Source organism: Rhineura floridana, chromosome 9 (genome assembly GCF_030035675.1).
Source record: "Rhineura floridana isolate rRhiFlo1 chromosome 9, rRhiFlo1.hap2, whole genome shotgun sequence".
In the NCBI taxonomy this organism is placed as follows: Eukaryota; Metazoa; Chordata; class Lepidosauria; order Squamata; family Rhineuridae; genus Rhineura; species Rhineura floridana.
Window position 1 is genome coordinate 92,602,893 of NC_084488.1, and position 17,708 is coordinate 92,620,600.

At 41.1% G+C, this 17,708-nt stretch overlaps 1 protein-coding gene across 2 annotated transcripts in view; it reads left to right on the forward strand.

Moving 5' to 3' along the window:
• PAPSS1 (3'-phosphoadenosine 5'-phosphosulfate synthase 1) overlaps positions 1-17,708 on the forward strand; it is a 79,525-nt gene that overhangs the window by 8,380 nt on the left and 53,437 nt on the right. For both annotated transcript variants that reach the window (XM_061585460.1, XM_061585461.1), the window contains exons 2-4: positions 6,039-6,153; positions 8,239-8,474; positions 15,261-15,399. In XM_061585460.1, the coding sequence (XP_061441444.1) occupies positions 6,039-6,153; positions 8,239-8,474; positions 15,261-15,399 (490 nt within the window). The remainder of the gene's footprint in view (positions 1-6,038; positions 6,154-8,238; positions 8,475-15,260; positions 15,400-17,708) is intronic.

The following is a 17,708-nucleotide window of genomic DNA, read 5'->3' on the forward strand; positions in this document are numbered from 1 at the left end:
GTGGGCTTATACTGAATTTATAGCTTGGACTTGGTTTGCACCAAGGGTGGTCAACCTGCTGCCCTCCAGATATTCCTGGACTACAACTCACTGAGCATTGGCCATGCTGAATGGGGCTAATGGGAGTTGGGAGCTGAAAAACATCTGGAGGACTACAGCTTAACAACCCCTGATTTACATATTTACAGTGAATTTTGTGAAACTTTTTTTAAAGGTATGTTTTCACAAGATCCTATTATTGCAGTTATATTATGATTGGTACTAACTGCAGTGTTTTAATCAACAATTAAAAACACTTTAATCCAGTGGTGAGGAACCTGCAGCCCTTTAGATGTTGTTGGACTCTCAACTACATCAGCCTCAGCCAGTATGGTCAGTGGTTAAGGATGATAAGAGTTGTAGTCCATCCTGTGGTATGGAGAGCCACAGGTTCCCCATCCCTGCTTGAATAAACTGAAAAGCTGCCTCAAAATAACTGGGTTATAGATCTTTAAAACATATTATTTTTAATACTACTTATAAAAACTGTAGATGGCAATGTAAGATGATCTTAAGAGGTCTCCCCCTTTTCTCTTAAACTGGAGGGGACACCCTTCTAAGATTATGCTTATTGTGACATATCCATTATTCATGACCAGGGGTGTAGTCATGCAGGGTCTTGGGTGTGTGTGTCTTGGACCCTTTGCTTTTTTGGGAGCAGGGTCCCTATGTCTCCAGCATCCTACAAGCCAATCAGCATGAAAGGGGAGTGTGTTAGCCACTGAGAAGAGTCTTCTAACATGCTTCCTTGTCCTTTCCTGCAGATTAGAGCCAATCAGAGTGAAAGGAGGTGAGTCAAAAACTGAGAAGGCTCTTCTCAGTAGCTAACACTCTCCTCTTTCATGGTTATTCATTCCTAGGCATTATCAAGGATCTCATTTTCAACCCCACAGCAAAAAAACTGGAAGGGGGCATAGCTGTGATTAACATGAAAGGACTTCTGAATTTGCCACTACACTACTGTTCATGACACATAATCTAAACCCAAAGCATGTTTCTAAACTCCAGAACTATTTTACCCATATGCAAATTTATGAGTATATTGCTAAACTAAGAGTTTTATATTGGGTGACTGCTCTGTTTTTTTAAAAACGCTTCTGATTGCACAAGTTAATCAGCTGCTGGGAAATGCAAGCGGGAAGAGTGTTGTTGCACTTTGCTTCTGTTTGTTGGCTGTCCGAAGGTATCTGGTTGGTCACTTTTGAGAACAGGATGCTGGACTAGATGGGCCTTTGGCAACTGGGCTTCTCTTAAGCTTTTAAGGCTAAAAATGGCACAGTAACACTGTTGGCCTGGGTTTCCAATAACAAGTACATGTAAATATGACACAATGTAGAAAATAGATTCCTCCTTGTGATACAGTATTTGAATTCCTTGCTCTTTCTCTAGTAAGCTAATGAAGGAATATTGGCAATTTTTATATTTGTTCCAATATGGGCTGTTTCTTTCTCTATCAGTTTATATTTAGGCAATGTTGGAAAACAGGCGTTTATAATCCGGTAATTTTGCAAGAGTAGACTTTTTTAAAAAGAGAGAAAACAGTGGGGTGCTTAAGACAAGAGAAAGCTGTTTATTCTTGCTGTTTGGCATGCCAGGTAAATATTCTCTGAAGTTGGGAAATGAGTATAGCCAACTGAGTTTCTGAACTTCCTCCAGTTTCTCCCTGAGCGAACTATTCCCTGAATTTTAACACTTTGGCTTTCAGTCATAATGGTTCTTATGGCTTAGGAAAGCAAAGCTTGAAGATTATCTGCTTTCTTTTCTTGTTGCTGTGGAGATCTTCTCATTCTTCTTCTGCATCTCAAAGAAGGTTCCTATGTCAACTAGTGTGAGTTTTTAGTGAAATGTTTTGACTGAGACACACAGAGAGTTGGGAAGTTTAGGGTTAAATTATAAAAAATGCCTCAACTGTTTTAAGTTTGACTTTTCGTTGTATCTTATGGCCCCAAAGTTCCTTCCTCCTTCCTTCCTGAAAGGGCAATCAGAGTTGACCTTTGTTTCATCTCTGCCAACATCCTGATGCAGTTTAGGCCATGGTGTCAATTTCACAGGCAATGATCTAGAAAGACTTAGCTACCTCCTGTGCTAGGGAGCTCTTCAGTTGGAGTTAGCTGGTGAAGCACTATGAAATCTATGTTGTTCATCTGCCAGGAGAGGAGAAAGAGAGACTGCTGATTCCAGGGTCAGCCGTTGCTGTAGCCAGGGCTGTGGAGTCAGTATGGCAAACCTTCGACTCCGACTCCTCTATTTTTCTACTGTCCAACTCCACCCAAAATTGCTTCCAACTCCGACTCCACAGCCCTGGCTCAAATACAGTTGACTTCATGGGAAGCTTCTTTGACATTGTGAATTTATATTTTTTAAAAAGTATAAAATATAAGTATAATATGATATATTTACCAAATATTGTTATAATATTATAAGTTTTTATTTTGAAGCTGGAGTTGGAGTCGGTACATTTCTACCGACTCCAACTCTGACTCCACCCAAAATTGCTTCCGACTCCACGACTCTGACTCCATAGCCCTGGATGTAGCAGATATAAGAGAATATCCCCACCTATGTTAGTAGTTCAGGCAAGTTCAGAAGTTAGAACAAATTTTAATTATTTATTTCCCATGCTCTGCATAGCTTGTTAATAAATCAAGTTGTTTGGTGAGGCTACAATCTGTGTGGTTTGATCCAAGGGGATTCAGAAAAACCTGTAGTATCTCACGTCACATTCTTGCCTCTGGCTTTTTAGCCAGGCTGTTGTAGAGTCCTATTGCTTTATTTTTGGTACTAGCAGCCTTGTACCTAGCATTGCTTGGGAAGTCTAAGAAACCAAAAAAGGGTGCAAATTTGAAATCAGTGGTTAAAATCAGTGTAGTTTTGAAAGGTGCGGTCTACCATTTTGATTAAAAATGGCATCCAGTTGTATCTAAACATAGTTAAAAACCTGCTCCTTGATGTCAGGAACCATCATGCAAAAGTTGGTTATGATAAGAGGTGTCTAAATGAATAGCAAGCAAACAACTTTCCAAAATAAATGGTGGGTGTGGTGGCAGCTAACAACCCATTGGGCAGCAGGGTGGGTGCACTTGGATGCCCAAGTGCTGTGGTCATCTTTGTGATCCCCTTAGAGTGCCAGTATGCAGCGAAAGGTAAACAGAATTCCAGACTACATTACAACAGGCTAGACCAAGGATAGTCAATGTGGTGCATTCCAATATGGACTGTAATTCCCATGATCCCTGACTTTTTCCATGCTGGCTGAGGCTGATGGGAGTGAGGTCCAAGCCATCTAGAGAGCACCATGTTAGCTTCCCTGGGTTAGACAATACTGGTGAAAGCTTGTCTAGACAGCGAGATTTTTGTATGTGAAATAATTTTCAGATCTTTACAGGCGGTCTTGTTGGTTGTTGTCAGTGCAGTGGTTCTGTCTCCAGCTAGAACTAGAGAGATCCAGGTTCAAATCCCTATTTCACCAGGAAGCTTATTGGGTGACTTTGGGCTCTCAGCATAGCCTACCTTGCAAGATGTTTGAACGTCTACTATGACTGAACCTCCTTGAGGAAGGGTGGGATTAAAATGTAATTAAAATAACTATGCTTGAAAGTTGCTGTGATTCCTCCCCACCCCCTTCTGAGCACAACATAGAATTGCATTCTCATGGCTTTGCAAGTGAACTAGTGAACACATTAAATATATTTTCTGCTTGCATTACTTTGATATATTAAAAATGAATGCACTGTTGGTACTTTGCTTTTTTAATTTTGCATTTTTAAAATGTTAGAAAAATGCAGGCAAATGGAACTGTGGAAGAAAATGCTGAAATTAGGGTTTGTGAACATGCAGATTAAAAACAAAGCATGCATGTGTATTACTGTTATGCCCATTAATTATTTTATTTGGATGAGAGAGTTTAAGGACTAAGGATCTGAACATTATTTTACTGGTGATTGATATCTGTGGAGGAAGAACAAACTGTTCAGAATACTGCAGTAACTCGTATGTGCATATTGTAGCAAAGGATGCAGAGAGATGAGGAAGGCTAAAGTTACAAGAGCTTCTCATGAATATTTGAATGTTTGGCAGTTACACAATTAACACAATTCTTTCTGGTGTTCACTTCTTGACAGTAGCCAGTATGGATTTAGCTTGAAATTAGAGGTGGTGAAGTACCTTACACATACTGAATTGTTAGTCAATAAAGGTCTGGAAAATGGCTGGTATAGGGGAGGGTAAAACCGTTGTGATTGTGTAAGTGCACCTGTGTAATGGTAAGCAGTGGAACTGTATTAGGAAATAACAGATTTAGTTGTGATGACTGCAAATCCTTCTCCGTTTTTATCTTTCAGCATAAGAAATGTTATTTAAGTACCTTGAGGTTTATATGTCTTCCTCTTTTGAAAGACTGGTATAATTCCATCATCAGAAGAACCCCAAGTAGAGTGTTGGGTTAAAGCAGACTATAGGAAAATTAAATGTAGTAGAGACCAGAGTGGCCTTAAAAAGAAAATTAAACTTCTGTCTGTTGTTGCTTTATATTTTTGTGTTGTGCTCGTGGCTTCTGCATAAGGCTGTATTTTGTTTTATAGACTTAACTGCTGGTATTTGTAGAAGCATAGGGTTGGTTGTAGTCAACAAACCCTACTCATTTACTCCAATAGGCCTGCTCTGAGTAGGACTAGCATTGAATACCATCTGTAAACTCCTGCCATTGGTTGAATGCCAGCACTGCAAAATCCCGACAGAACTTTCAAAATTGTCTGATCTGAGTACATAATTTAATTTGTGGATTAATCTGTGGATTTTTGGATGTAAAACTGATCAGTACCCTTAGATAAATACTGCAGAAGTCTTTGAAGGAATTTGATGTAGTATAGTGGCTAATAGCTACGGATAAGGAAGTTCCCACTTTAAATGTGATTTCTTCCATGCTCTCACTAGGAGCTTGCCTATCTCTCAACTTCAGTGCTATATCTGCAATATGGGAATGATATTTGCCTATCTTACCAGGTTGTGAGAATTATGATGAGATAGTATATGAAATAGGGCTATACAAATGCTATTTATTAAGCCTACGTGGTGGATCCTAATTAAGACCTAAGGATGCAGAATTCTTTCAGCCCTGCCCTCTGAGTTTGTATCTGCCAGTTGAAGGGGACCATGATAGAAGAGGTAAAGTCTGACATCCTTCTTGGAAGAGGAGTAGCTGGATTCTTGAGACTCTTGAGAACCTCCAGCAGAATTTGAGTTACTTGCTTACTCCCCTGCTTTCTTTAACATGTATCAGCCAGGAATTGGACTGGATTACCTTTGAAGTCTCTCCCAGTTCTGTGATTCTGTAAAACTGTGATGTGGTTTTCCGTGCCCTCTCTTATTAGGAAGGTGGGATTGTCTTTGTCTTCTCCGTGGTCTTAACCAGCCTTCACCAAGCTGTCCCCCTCTCGATGTTGTAGGACTACAATTCCTGTCAACCCCAGCCCAACAACATGTGGAGGGGGACAGCTTGGCTAACATTGGTCTTAACAAATTTTGCTACAAGGAGCTGTGGAAGGCCACCATCCCAGTATGGCTGCACTATTAGTTTACCCTTCCTTGCACCTAATTAATCTTGTGCCTGTTTAGTGGCCCTATTAGAAATGATGATGAGTAATCAAATTTCAGTCAAACGTATGCATGCTCGTTTGAGCCTAGAGTTTGCGAACTGGGGTTCTAAATGTGTCAGTGAACTGCCCTAAAATGATGGGTGAAATCAGTAAGAGTGTGGATAGTAACATAAAAGCATACAAGTGTTTTGAACATCTAGTAGCCCAAAGAGAATTGTCTTATAGATTTGGCATGCTGGTGTACTATTTTATATAGTTGAGAGAAGTGTCTGAGTTCATAGATCTTTTATTGCAGAATGTTCTGTTCATAGTTTTGGTTTATTCCAGTTTGCTTTCATATTTTACCATATGTTGTTGACAACTGCTTCTTCAAAAAGTTTAAAGCTTTACCTGTTTATCTTTCAGGGAATGCAGAGAGCTACCAATGTCACCTATCAAGCCCACCATGTCAGTCGCAATAAGAGGGGTCAGGTAGTAGGGACCAGAGGTGGCTTTCGGGGCTGCACAGTCTGGCTAACAGGTACAATACTGCTGCCTATACGTTTGCTCTGTTTTGGTGTGTGCTTTTCTCTTTGCCTTTATAAAATGATGGCAGTGGCAGGAGGTACCAGCAAAACGTTTTCCCAGTGGATCTTGCAGGACCACAAAATGCCTTTACAAATCAACGAAGTACTTAAGAAGAGCCTGCTGGATCAGGCCAATGGCCCACCTAGTTCAGCACCCTGTTCTCACAGTAGCTATCCAGATGCCCATGGGAAGCCCCCAAACAGGACCTGAGGGCAAGAGCACTCTCCCCTCCTGTGGTTTCCAGCAACTAGTATTTGGAAGCATAGTCCCCCCCTCTGTGGAGGGAGAGCATAGCCATCATGGCTAGTAGCCAATGATAGTCTTATCCTCCATTTTCTCTAATCCTCTTTTAAAACCATCCAAGTTGGTGGCCATCACTGCCTCTTGTGGGAGTGAATTCTAGTTTAACTACGCACTGTGTGAAGAAGTACTTTCTCTTGTCTGTACTGAATCTTCCAACTTTCAGCTTCATTGGATGTCCACAAGTTCTAGTATTATGAGAGAGGGAGACAAATGTTTCTCTGTCCACTTTCTCCATGCCATTCATAATTTTATACATTTCTCTCATGTCACCTCTTCCTCTCCTTTTCTCTAACCTAAAAAGCCCCAAGTGCTGTAACCTTTCCTCATAGGGGAGGCACTCCATTCTCTTGAACATTCTGGTTGCACTTTTCTGAACCTTTTCCAACTTTGCAATATCCTTTTAGAGGTGAAGTGACCAGAACTGTACACACTATTCCATATGTGGTACCTTTACACTGATTTGTTTTACTATCCTCGCTGTCCATTTGTTTGTATCTTCAGAGAAGGTTAGAATGCTTGTCTTTCTCATGCATTAGGCAAGTTGTGTGAACTTACTGGAAAAAAATTATAATAGCTGTTTAGGGTCATTTTAAACTTTGCCATTTGGATTGTAGAGTACTCCATTCACACAAGAGGCAGGTATTTCCACCACCTCTCCCCACCAACTGTAAACCCCTACACCATATTCCACATTATTCCCTAATGTCTGCCAAACCCCAGGAGCAGATTTTAGAGTTGGGAAATGCATGGGGAAATTTGTTATGTTAAGAGAAGGAAAGTTTGGATTGAAGCCTATGAATTCCCCATATGGCCAGCACTTTGTCATAGGAAAAATGTGAATAAACTCTTGGGTTGTCATGTATAACTATTGCATATACATGCATTGTTTTGCAATTATGCAAACTGGTAAAACAGAAGAAGTTGCAAACTTCGATTTCTAAGCATGTGTACACGCAGTGAAATTGATGCAAGCACTATTGTCATACACAAACTGCTTTCTTTCTGTGTAGGAAATTTGCTACGTTCAAAGCAGCTGATTTCTTAATGTTATCTTAAAGAGCGAACATTGCCCTGATAAACTTTGAACAGTAGTGAGTGTCAAGATAAGTATTCATTTGTGCAGATTGAAAGCAGGAGTGTAAAAGCTTACATTTTAGTGGGCCTCCTGTGACTTCTTAAGAATGCTACACAAATGTTAAGCTCAACACAGTTTTCCCTACCCCCGGACTTCCAGCATATAGTAAAGCTGTAGAAATTGTGTGTTGAAGACTACAGTCCTAAACACACTTATCTACTGAGTGAATCCCATTAGCGTAGCTTACTTTGGAGTAAACATAGGCTCTTTCTGGGAGGAATGGCGGGATATAAATTTAATAAAATAATATTTATTTATTTATTATTTGATTTATATTCCACCCATCCTCCTAGTAGGAGCCCAGGGCAGCAAACAAAAGCACTAAAATACTTTAAAACATCATAAAAACAGACTTAAAATATATTCAAAGAAAACATCTTTAAAAACATTTAAAAAAGCTTTAATAAATAAAAATGGTTAAGATTGTTTTTCCACTCTCCTAAATATGGTGAGCCAGGCAAACCTTCATGATTTTTAAATGTCAGTCCATCTATTGCTTTTTTAGACATCATATCTCTAGACTTGCAAAGATGGTAGTCTCTTGCATATATTGATCAAACTGACGACATGTTTTTTTTTGTTTTTTTTAAACTAACATAGGGTTGTCTGGAGCTGGGAAGACCACAGTTAGCATGGCATTGGAGGAGTATCTAGTATGCCATGGCATTCCATGCTATACATTGGATGGTGACAACATCAGGCAAGGCCTCAATAAGAATCTAGGCTTCTCACCGGAAGACAGGGAAGAAAATGTCCGCCGGATTGCTGAGGTTGCCAAATTGTTTGCCGATGCTGGCTTGGTGTGCATCACTAGTTTTATTTCTCCTTATGCCCAGGTGAGTACCCTGTGTCCTCATTTTGTTTTCTGAAATTATACTACACTGATTTGAAGAATATAGGCAAATAATTCATTCTTTGCTAATGTGTTAAACTTTGGCTGAAATTTAAGAGCACCTTACACACACATCAAATTTTTAAAAATTTCAGCCTGTACCTGTTGCTCATGTGGAGGGTCTCACGGTATTCAGATTCATCTCCTCAGGGTGTTTGAGGGGTTGTGGTGAGAACAAACTTGGTGTGAAGTTGTTTGTGTCCAGGCTAGTAGGTTCAGGTTACTATAACTTAAAACTGAGCTAAATTAAGTGTCAGGCTTAGTAATGCTGTAGAAAGGTCTCTCTACTGAAGACCTGTAGTGCAAACTATTTGCAAATATGCAAATTAAGTGCACATGACGGTACAGCTAAAAGCTCATAGAGTACTGGGTTCATAGCCTGTAAAGTGAAAATCAACTCTTTGTACAGCAAAATCAGTCACTGTTTTCCACTTTCCTTAGTGCTTTGTCTCTTTGAGCAAAACTGATTTCATCTCCTGCCTTGGCCGGTATCGATGGAGAGTTAGTTTCCCTTTAAACCAGGAGGTTTTTTCCTTTCCTTTTTTAAAGGCTACTTTTTATGTAAGTAACTTTAAAGGGCTTTCAACAAGTGGCCAATAACGTGCTGTCTGGTATGTTTTTACCTGTATTGGAGAGTTTCTGGGCTTAGACCTGCAAATGATTAGGCAGATAGCTAAATGCAGAGGTAATAGTGTGAAAGGGAAGCTAAATAGTGTGAAAGGGCAGTTAACACCACCTTCCATAGGCTTGAGAGTGGTCAAAGATAAATCTAAAGCAAGCTTTCATAGTATTTTAAAATACAGCCTTAGTCTTTGAATTGAGGTAGAATATTAAAAATATCACATGCATGAAGATGAGAAAATTAGAAAACATCGAAGAGCATATGTTTGGTATCTAATCTTGTTAGTTTCTTACCAAGCTATTTTCAAACCATGAGTTACAAAGCAGGCTTGTTGAACTAACTATTACTAGTTCACACTAAACATTAAGCCAAGATTCTTTGAAACTGAAAGTAAATTCAGCAGAGGTCCTCCTCCCTTCTGCATGAAAGTAGGGAGTTTCTGAACTGGGTGTTTTTTTCTTTGACTTGCTGAGGGTCATCCATATAGCGCTGTTTTAACATTATGTGCAAAGCAGCCTACTTTGTTACACTTCAGAAGCACAACTGGTTATTATCCCCCGTCTCAATTTTTAAGAGTAGGACGGGGCTCATTACATCTGCCTTGAAGGGATGAGACTCATTATGACGTGTGGCAAGCATATGTGTAGTCCTCTGGGTATATAATAGTAGCCCAGGCAGTTAACGGCTGTGCCTTGTTCCGGTCCTCCCCACACCCGCAGGTTTGTTGGTTGCCCTATCAGCCAGCTCTCAGGCCTCTGGATGCTGGTTCTAAATGCCAGATCGGTGCATAATAAGATCTCCCTCATTCATGATTTAATTGTGGATGAGGCAGCCGATCTGGCATGTATAACTGAGACCTGGGTGGGGGAGCAGGGAGCAGTCAATCTCTCCCAGCTATGCCCACCAGGGTACCTGGTTCAGTATCAGGGTAGACTTGAGGGTCGGGGAGGCGGGTTACTGTGGTCTATAGGAGCTCCATCTCCCTCTGCAGGCACCCTGTTCATGTGACTACTGGTCTGGAGTGTTTGCACCTTATGTTGAGTCAGCGGGACAGACTGGGGATTCTGTTGGTGTACCGCCCATCCCGCTGCCCAACAGCTGGGCTGACGGAGGTGGTCTCGGGTATACTGTTGAGATCCCCCAGACTGTTGGTTCTGAGGGATGTCAACATCCATGCCAAGGCCACCTTATCCGGGGCGGCTCAGGATTTCATGGTCTCCATGACAACCATGGGACTGTCCTAATATGCCATTGGCCCAACACATGTAGCAGGGCATACTCTAGATTTGGTTTTTGCAACTGGACATAGAGTTGGTGATCTGAATGTGGGCGGCCTTACGTCAGTCCCTCTGTCATGGACAGATCACTGCTTGCTGAAGTTTAGACTCACAGCGGCTTTTCCCCTCTGCAAGGGTGGGGGACCTATTAAGTTGGTCCGCCCCCAGAGACTAATGGATCCGGATTGTTTCCAAAGGGCTCTGGGGAGTTTTCCAGCTGACAGGGCTGGCGCTCCTGTCGAAATCCTGGTTGAACTGTGGAATACAGAAATGACCCAGGCAGGACTTCCCAGGAGGATCCCTCCGCCTGTGCAGCCTCTGAGACAGCTCTCGTTTTGGATGAAACTTTTTCAGCTATAAATCCAGTCAGAAAAGTTTTTTTTTGACTGGGGATAACTTCTTCCGGATAAGGAAGAAACGTGAGATCTCCCACACAGCTTTGTTGTGATTGTTGGAGACTGGAATTCGTCAGAATTGTTAGTGAAAGAAGGTCTTCCAGCAGCTCGAACGGAGCGAGGATTTTTAGCTAGCTCAGCTGAACAAGTGATCCGTTTTTTTTCTCTTTAAAAAAATACGGACTAACAGGCAAGCATTCTCCTGTCTACGATTATCACTTTCTTATCTATACAGCTAAAGAGATTTGTCAAAGGAACAGCAATTAAGATAACCTGGGTGAGTCAAAACTCCTTCTCTTTTACTCACGGAATTAAGGGGGAAGAAAATAAAAATAGCCTATCTTTTTGTTATTGCAAAAAGCTGACATGGAAAATAGCATTATAAAGATTACAACGAATGAGGGGTTTCTGATTGGAAGAGATTTTTGATTTATAAGACTTTTGTGTAACGTAAGTCTGGGACTATTTTTTCTGATCTACTTTTTTTTTTATGAATCTGCTCACTCTTTCTGCTACTAGTTATTTGTACGCTGTGAACTAAAGCTGTTTTTGCACTTCTGGGCATTTAAGAGATAAGAGCTGTCTAGAGTGTGACGCCAGTTGGTTTGAAAGATTAACTCCTTTGTAACTGGATAAAGAAATAAACTGCTCTTTGCTTGGGACATTGAAAATTGAAGGGGTTTTGTTCCTTTGGCTTTAAGAATGACAAGAAGACTATGGATGTACAAGAAGGGACTTTATCTTTAGACATGTTTCAGAAAATAATGAATGGGATTAAGTCAATAAAACAAGAACTGAGAAATAATAGTCAAGCGTTGAGAATTGAATTTGAAGAAATGAGACAGGAGCTGAAAGAAATTCAGGATTCTATGAGAAAGGAGAATAAAGATAGATCTGGAAAACCAAAAAAGGATGAAAGAGAAATTAAAGGCAAGGTTCAAACTATGGAGATTGGATTAAATATGGACATGGAAAAAGATTTGGATTTCCTGGCTGTGATGGATCCTGGAGACAAATATTATGGTTTGGAACTCAGCGCTGTCCCTGAAGGAATTAAAGAAATTGGAGATAAAGATATTATCGGTTCAAAAAAATTCCTGGACTGGAAGGATTTGATGGAACTTGAAATGGAGAAAGTTAACAGAATTAATCCCTGTTTTGTGTCAATGGAAAAATCCTCAAGAGATGTGCTAGTGTATCATGTAAAAAAGAGGAACAGAGATGTGGCTTTGCAACAATACTTCAGTGATACGTTCGGAATGGATGGCAAGAAAATATCTGTGATAAAGGAAATTCCTATCAGACTTTTATTATATGACTATGACAGCAAGATTATGGGGTGCGTAAAGATGGAAGATGGAATCAATACGGATAATGGAAGAAGAGCGATTTGAAATTACTGGACTTAGTAGACTTGATGAGTTGGATTAATTGACATGTTTATCTAGAAAAAAAATTGATGGACATATATCTCAAGGATTGGAAACTTCTCTTTGACTTTTTGTGGAAGAATAAAATGATATGTTAATGAGATTTGAAACCAATTAAGATAACCGCTGGAGGAGGGTGATTTTATAATCTATTTAGAGTCAGGCTTGTTATATATTATAGATTTATAGCTGAACTAAGACAAATCGGAAGTCAATATTTTTTATGTTTTTTTCACTTTTTTATTGTATTAGTTGTTGAATTGTGTTTTGTCTTTTTGTATTGTTTTGGTTTTGGAAACTTGACTAAAAATTAATTGAAAAAAAAAAAAAGAAATGACCCAGGCAATTGACATGATTGCTCCTGAGCTCCCTCTCCTGCATAGAGCTCGTACGGCTCCATGGTATACCCCAGAGCTGAGAGCGATGAAACAATATAGGAGACGGCTTTAGTGCAGATGGAGACGAACTCCTGGTGGATGCAATTATACACTGGTAAGTGCCTGTGGTAAGCTGTATTTAGGGGCAGTAAGGGCAGCAAAAAAACAATATTTTTCTGCCACTATCGAATCATCACTCTGCCGCCCAGCGGAGCTCTTCAGAATTGTCTGGGGGCTATTACACTCTGGCCCCAGGGACAGGGTAGAACCATCTGAGGCCCGCTGTAATGAATTTGCTGGGCACTTCCAGGATAAAATCTTTAGCATCCGCCGGGACTTAGACTCCAGTGTTATAGCAGATGAATCAAGCGAGGTATCCAGAGCACAGCCTTGTCCCAATTTCTTGGATGAGTTTCAGTTGGTACAGCTTGAGGACGTTGACAAGGTGCTTGGATATGTTCGTGCAACCACTTCTGTGCTGGATCCTTGCCCTTCTTGGCTAATAAAAGCTAGCAGGAATGGGACAGCTGGCTGGGCCAGGGAAGTGATTAATGCTTCTCTGTGAGAGGGGGTGGTCCCTGTCTGCCTGAAAGAGGCAGTAGTGAGACCACTCCTGCAGAGACCCTCCTTGGACCCAGAAAATCTTAATAACTATAGGCCTATGGCAAATGTTCCTGGGCAAGGTCCTTGAATGAGTGGTTGCGGGCCAGCTCCGACGCTCTTGGATGAGACCGATTATCTGGATCCATTTCAGTAGGGTTTCAGGCCTGGTTTTGGCACGGAAACAGCCTTGGTTGCCCTGTATGATGACCTTTGTCGGGAGAGAGACAGGGGGAGTGTGACTCTGTTGATTCTCCTTGATCTCTCAGCGGCTTTCAATACCATCGACCATGGTATCCCTCTAGGGAGATTGGCTGAGTTGGGAGTGGGAGGGACTGCATTGCAGTGGTTCCGCTCCTACTTGGCAGGTCGCGTCCAGAAGGTGGTGCTTGGGGAACATTGCTTGGCACCCTGGACTCTCCAGTATGGGGTTCTGCAGGGGTCAATTCTGTCCCCCATGCTGTTCAACATCTACATGAAATCATTGGGTTCTGTCATCCGGAGCTTTGGAGTGCGTTGCCATCAGTACGCTGATGACACACAGCTCTACTTTTCCTTTTTATCTTCTTCAGGTGAGGCTGTCAGTGTGCTGAACCAGTGCCTGGCTGCAACTATGGACTGGATGAGGGCTAATAAACTGAGGCTCAATCCAGACAAGACTGAGATGCTGCTAGTGGGTGGTTCTTTTGACTGGATGGTGAATGTCCAACCTGTCCTGGATGGGGTTGCACTCCCCCTGAAGGAGCAGGTTCGTAGCTTGGGGGTTCTCCTAGAACCATCTCTGTCACTTGAGGCTCAGGTAGCCTCGGTGGCACGGAGTGCCTTCTACCAACTTCGGTTGGTGGCCCAGCTGCGCCCCTATCTGGACAGGGATAACCTGGCTTCAGTTGTCCATGCTGTGGTAACCTCCAAGTTAGATTACTGCAATACACTGTACGTGGGGTTGCCTTTGAAGACGGTTCGGAGACTGCAGCTTGTGCAAAATGCAGCAGCCAGATTGGTAACAGGGACCAGACGGTCAGAACATATAACACCAATTCTGGCCTGCTTGCATTGGCTGCCTGTTTGTTTCTGAGCTCAATTCAAGGTGCTGGTTTTAACCTATAAAGCCTCACACGGCTTGGGACCACAATACCTGATGGAACGCCTCTCCCAATACGAACCCACCCGTACACTACGCTCAACATCTAAGGCCCTCCTACAGGTGCCTACTGCGAGGGAAGCTCTGAGGGTGGCAACAAGGGAGAGGGCCTTCTCAGTGGTGGCCCCCAAATTATGGAATGATCTCCCTGACGAGGTGCACCTGGCGCCATCACTGGTTATCTTTTCGGCGCCAGGTCAAGACTTTGCTTTTCTCCCAGACATTTTAGCATGTGTTTTTGTTTTAAATGTTTAAATTGTGTTTTAAATTGTTTTTAAAATATGTGTTTTAAATTTGTATATGTGTTTTTAGGTACTGTAAACTGCCAGAGAGCTTCGGCTATGGGGTGGTATATAAATACAATAAATATTTTGAAAAATTTGAATAAAAAAATTATTAAAAATAAATAAATACAATAAATAAATAAATATTACCTACTATGCAAGTCTAATTGAATTACTAGTTTGGTATGCTTTGAAAACCAGCAATCATTCAAGCAAATGTTAATATCTGTTAATGTTTTTAACTGGTTTGACAAATAAGTTTAATACATAAGCAGCCACTGTGTCTGATCATTAGACTGATGCCTTAGTATGTCTCATTGTCTCCCACCCAAGTTTTTTTTTGTAAACTGGGAGTCAAATCACTCACCTTTCATGTGCATCACGAGAAACCAGCTTTCCTCTTAACCATGGGTTGAAAGCCCTCTTCAGACAGATGTTACAATCACGATTAGTGAATTATATTGATACTGAGAACCAAGGGAGCCTGCTTGTGTTAACCATGACTTGCATACTGTAGGTACACAAATAGCTGGGCCATTGTTGAATATGCTACATGTTGGAAGATTTTATTTCTCTCATTGCTTTTCTTTTTGCTGTTTCTCAGGACCGCAATAATGCAAGGCAAATCCACGAAGTGGCAAGCCTGCCTTTTTTTGAAGTATTTGTGGATGCACCACTGTACGTTTGTGAGCAGAGAGATGTGAAAGGTCTCTACAAAAAAGCTCGTGCTGGAGAAATTAAAGGTGAGCTTCGGTGTCAAACTTCTTTTATGGTGATTGAACTGGGGGTGTTGGGCCATCACCTACTGTACAGTAAAGATAATAATAATAAAGCAAATGTCATGCAGGCCATTTGCTATCTGTAACACTAGGATCCAAAACATTCTTATTTATTTTCTTACATTTATAGCCTGCCTTTTTTCTGCCCTGGAGTCCAAGGTGACATGCATGTGGTTTTGAAGCAGTCACCAATCCAGGCACCGACCAGACTCAGGCCTGCTTATCTTCAGCAAGATGGTGGCCTCATATGCCGTCAGACCACACTCTTTAAAAATGCAAGGGAATGTTTAACTGATGACTGTACTAATGCCTTCTGGACTAAAGCAGTGTCCTCAAAGAGCAACTTCTTTATTAGCGGATAAAACTAATCAAGTTCTTAGGATCAGTTACCCATCTCTTTCACTGCAATGTTGGGTAACTTGTTGAGACACAAGACCCTTCCCTTTTTGGGGAAACATAGTCTTCTATAATGTATTGGCTTTCTGGAAGCAGAACTTTGCAAGTCTCTGATATCCCAGGGACTGGAAGTAGCGACACTGCTAGTGAAGTGTCTTAGAAAATGAGATATGTCCCACTTCTAATTCTGTCCCGTTTTCTCATAGTGTCATGAAATAGAACCAGACTTTACTTGAAAAGAGAACTTAGGAATATTAGTTGGACACCATTATGAAACTGAGCCATATTTACAGGTGATGCTTGAATGTCATCAGTCATTATTGATGCTGTTTGAATGCTTTGCTTTTTTGCCCCAGTCCAAAATAGCTGGGGAACTTTCATTCGTTAAACAATGGTGGGCAAAATTATTTTGGAAGGCCAACAGGCACAGTTAATTTCTACCATGCATGTTATGGGAAGTGATTTTATGCCTTTTCCAGCTAGCCCAAGTGTGGGGAGCCTTTGGTCCTCTAGAGGCTGCTGAACTAGAACTCCCATCATCCCTGGCTATTGGCCATGCCTGCTAGGGCTGATGGGATTTGTAGTTCAGCAGCATCTGGAGGGCCAAAGGCCCCCACCCCTAAGCTAGTGCATAGGAGGCAACCAGCCTTAGCCGTGCAGAGCACTGAATGTTTTTGGCACCTTTCCTGCAGAGGAGAAAGAGGAACAAAGCTTGTGCCGTTATTCTTTCTGCTTTGGGAACATTATGACCACATTCATACCATACATTTATTCCACTATTATTCCACTTTAAACAGTCATGGCTCCCCCCAAAGAACCCTGGGAAGTGTAGTTTGTGGAGAGGTGCTGAGAGTTGTTAGGAAATTTGTATTCTCCTCACAGAACTACAGATGTCAGAGTGGTTAAACAGTCAACCCCTCTTCCCAGGGAACTTTGAGAATTGTATCTCTGTAAGGAGAATATATATATATATATATATATAGTATTTTAATTGTATTTTATGTATTTTAATTTATTTTAATATTTTTGTGGTTTTATTGTTTACAATTTTATTATGTACGTGTTTGATTTTATTTTTCTAAGCCACCCTGAGTGCCCTATTATAGGGTAGAAGGGCGGAATAGAAATATTTTAAATACCGTATATTCCGGCGTATAAGACGACTGGGCGTATAAGACGACCCCCAACTTTTCCAGTTAAAATATAGAGTTTGGGATATACTCGCCGTATAAGACTACCCCTGCTTATGACATGCAGGTACTTAGCAGGAAAACTGTCACTTATAAACTTATAAATATTAATATTTGGATTGTCCAGTTGTTTTGTTTTTGTGCCTAGGAATTAACACCAAAAACTGGGGAAAGATGTGAGAAATCTTTTTTTTAAAAGCAACATTAAATGCCTAGACTCTAGTTTCCAACACTATGGAGTATTTATTGATTGATTAAGAGAATTTATATCCTGCCCTTTTGCTGTTAAAAACAGAGCTCAGCACAGCTTACAAATATAGTAAAAACAATAAAAATACACAATCAGAGAAAAACAAGACAAAATGTTAGGAAAAGGAGTCTTTCACACCACATGCTCAGTTCTAAATACTGTTGCAGCAAGTTTTACAAGTTCCTCCAGTATTCCACTGGTGCAGGCACTCAGACATTCAAAGTACTGTATGTTTCTTAGGTTTTATAAAAGCAGAGCTTTGCTTAACTCAAAATTTCTTCTCCCTTTAATAACCACATCTACACAGGTTCCACCTCCATACTCAAAATGAAACTGAGCCTGGAAGTGTACAACAACCCCACACATACCTTGCTAATTTGGTTATCAATGCCAGGATGTCTGTCTTATCGACTACTCTCCTGCTCCCCCCCCCCCCA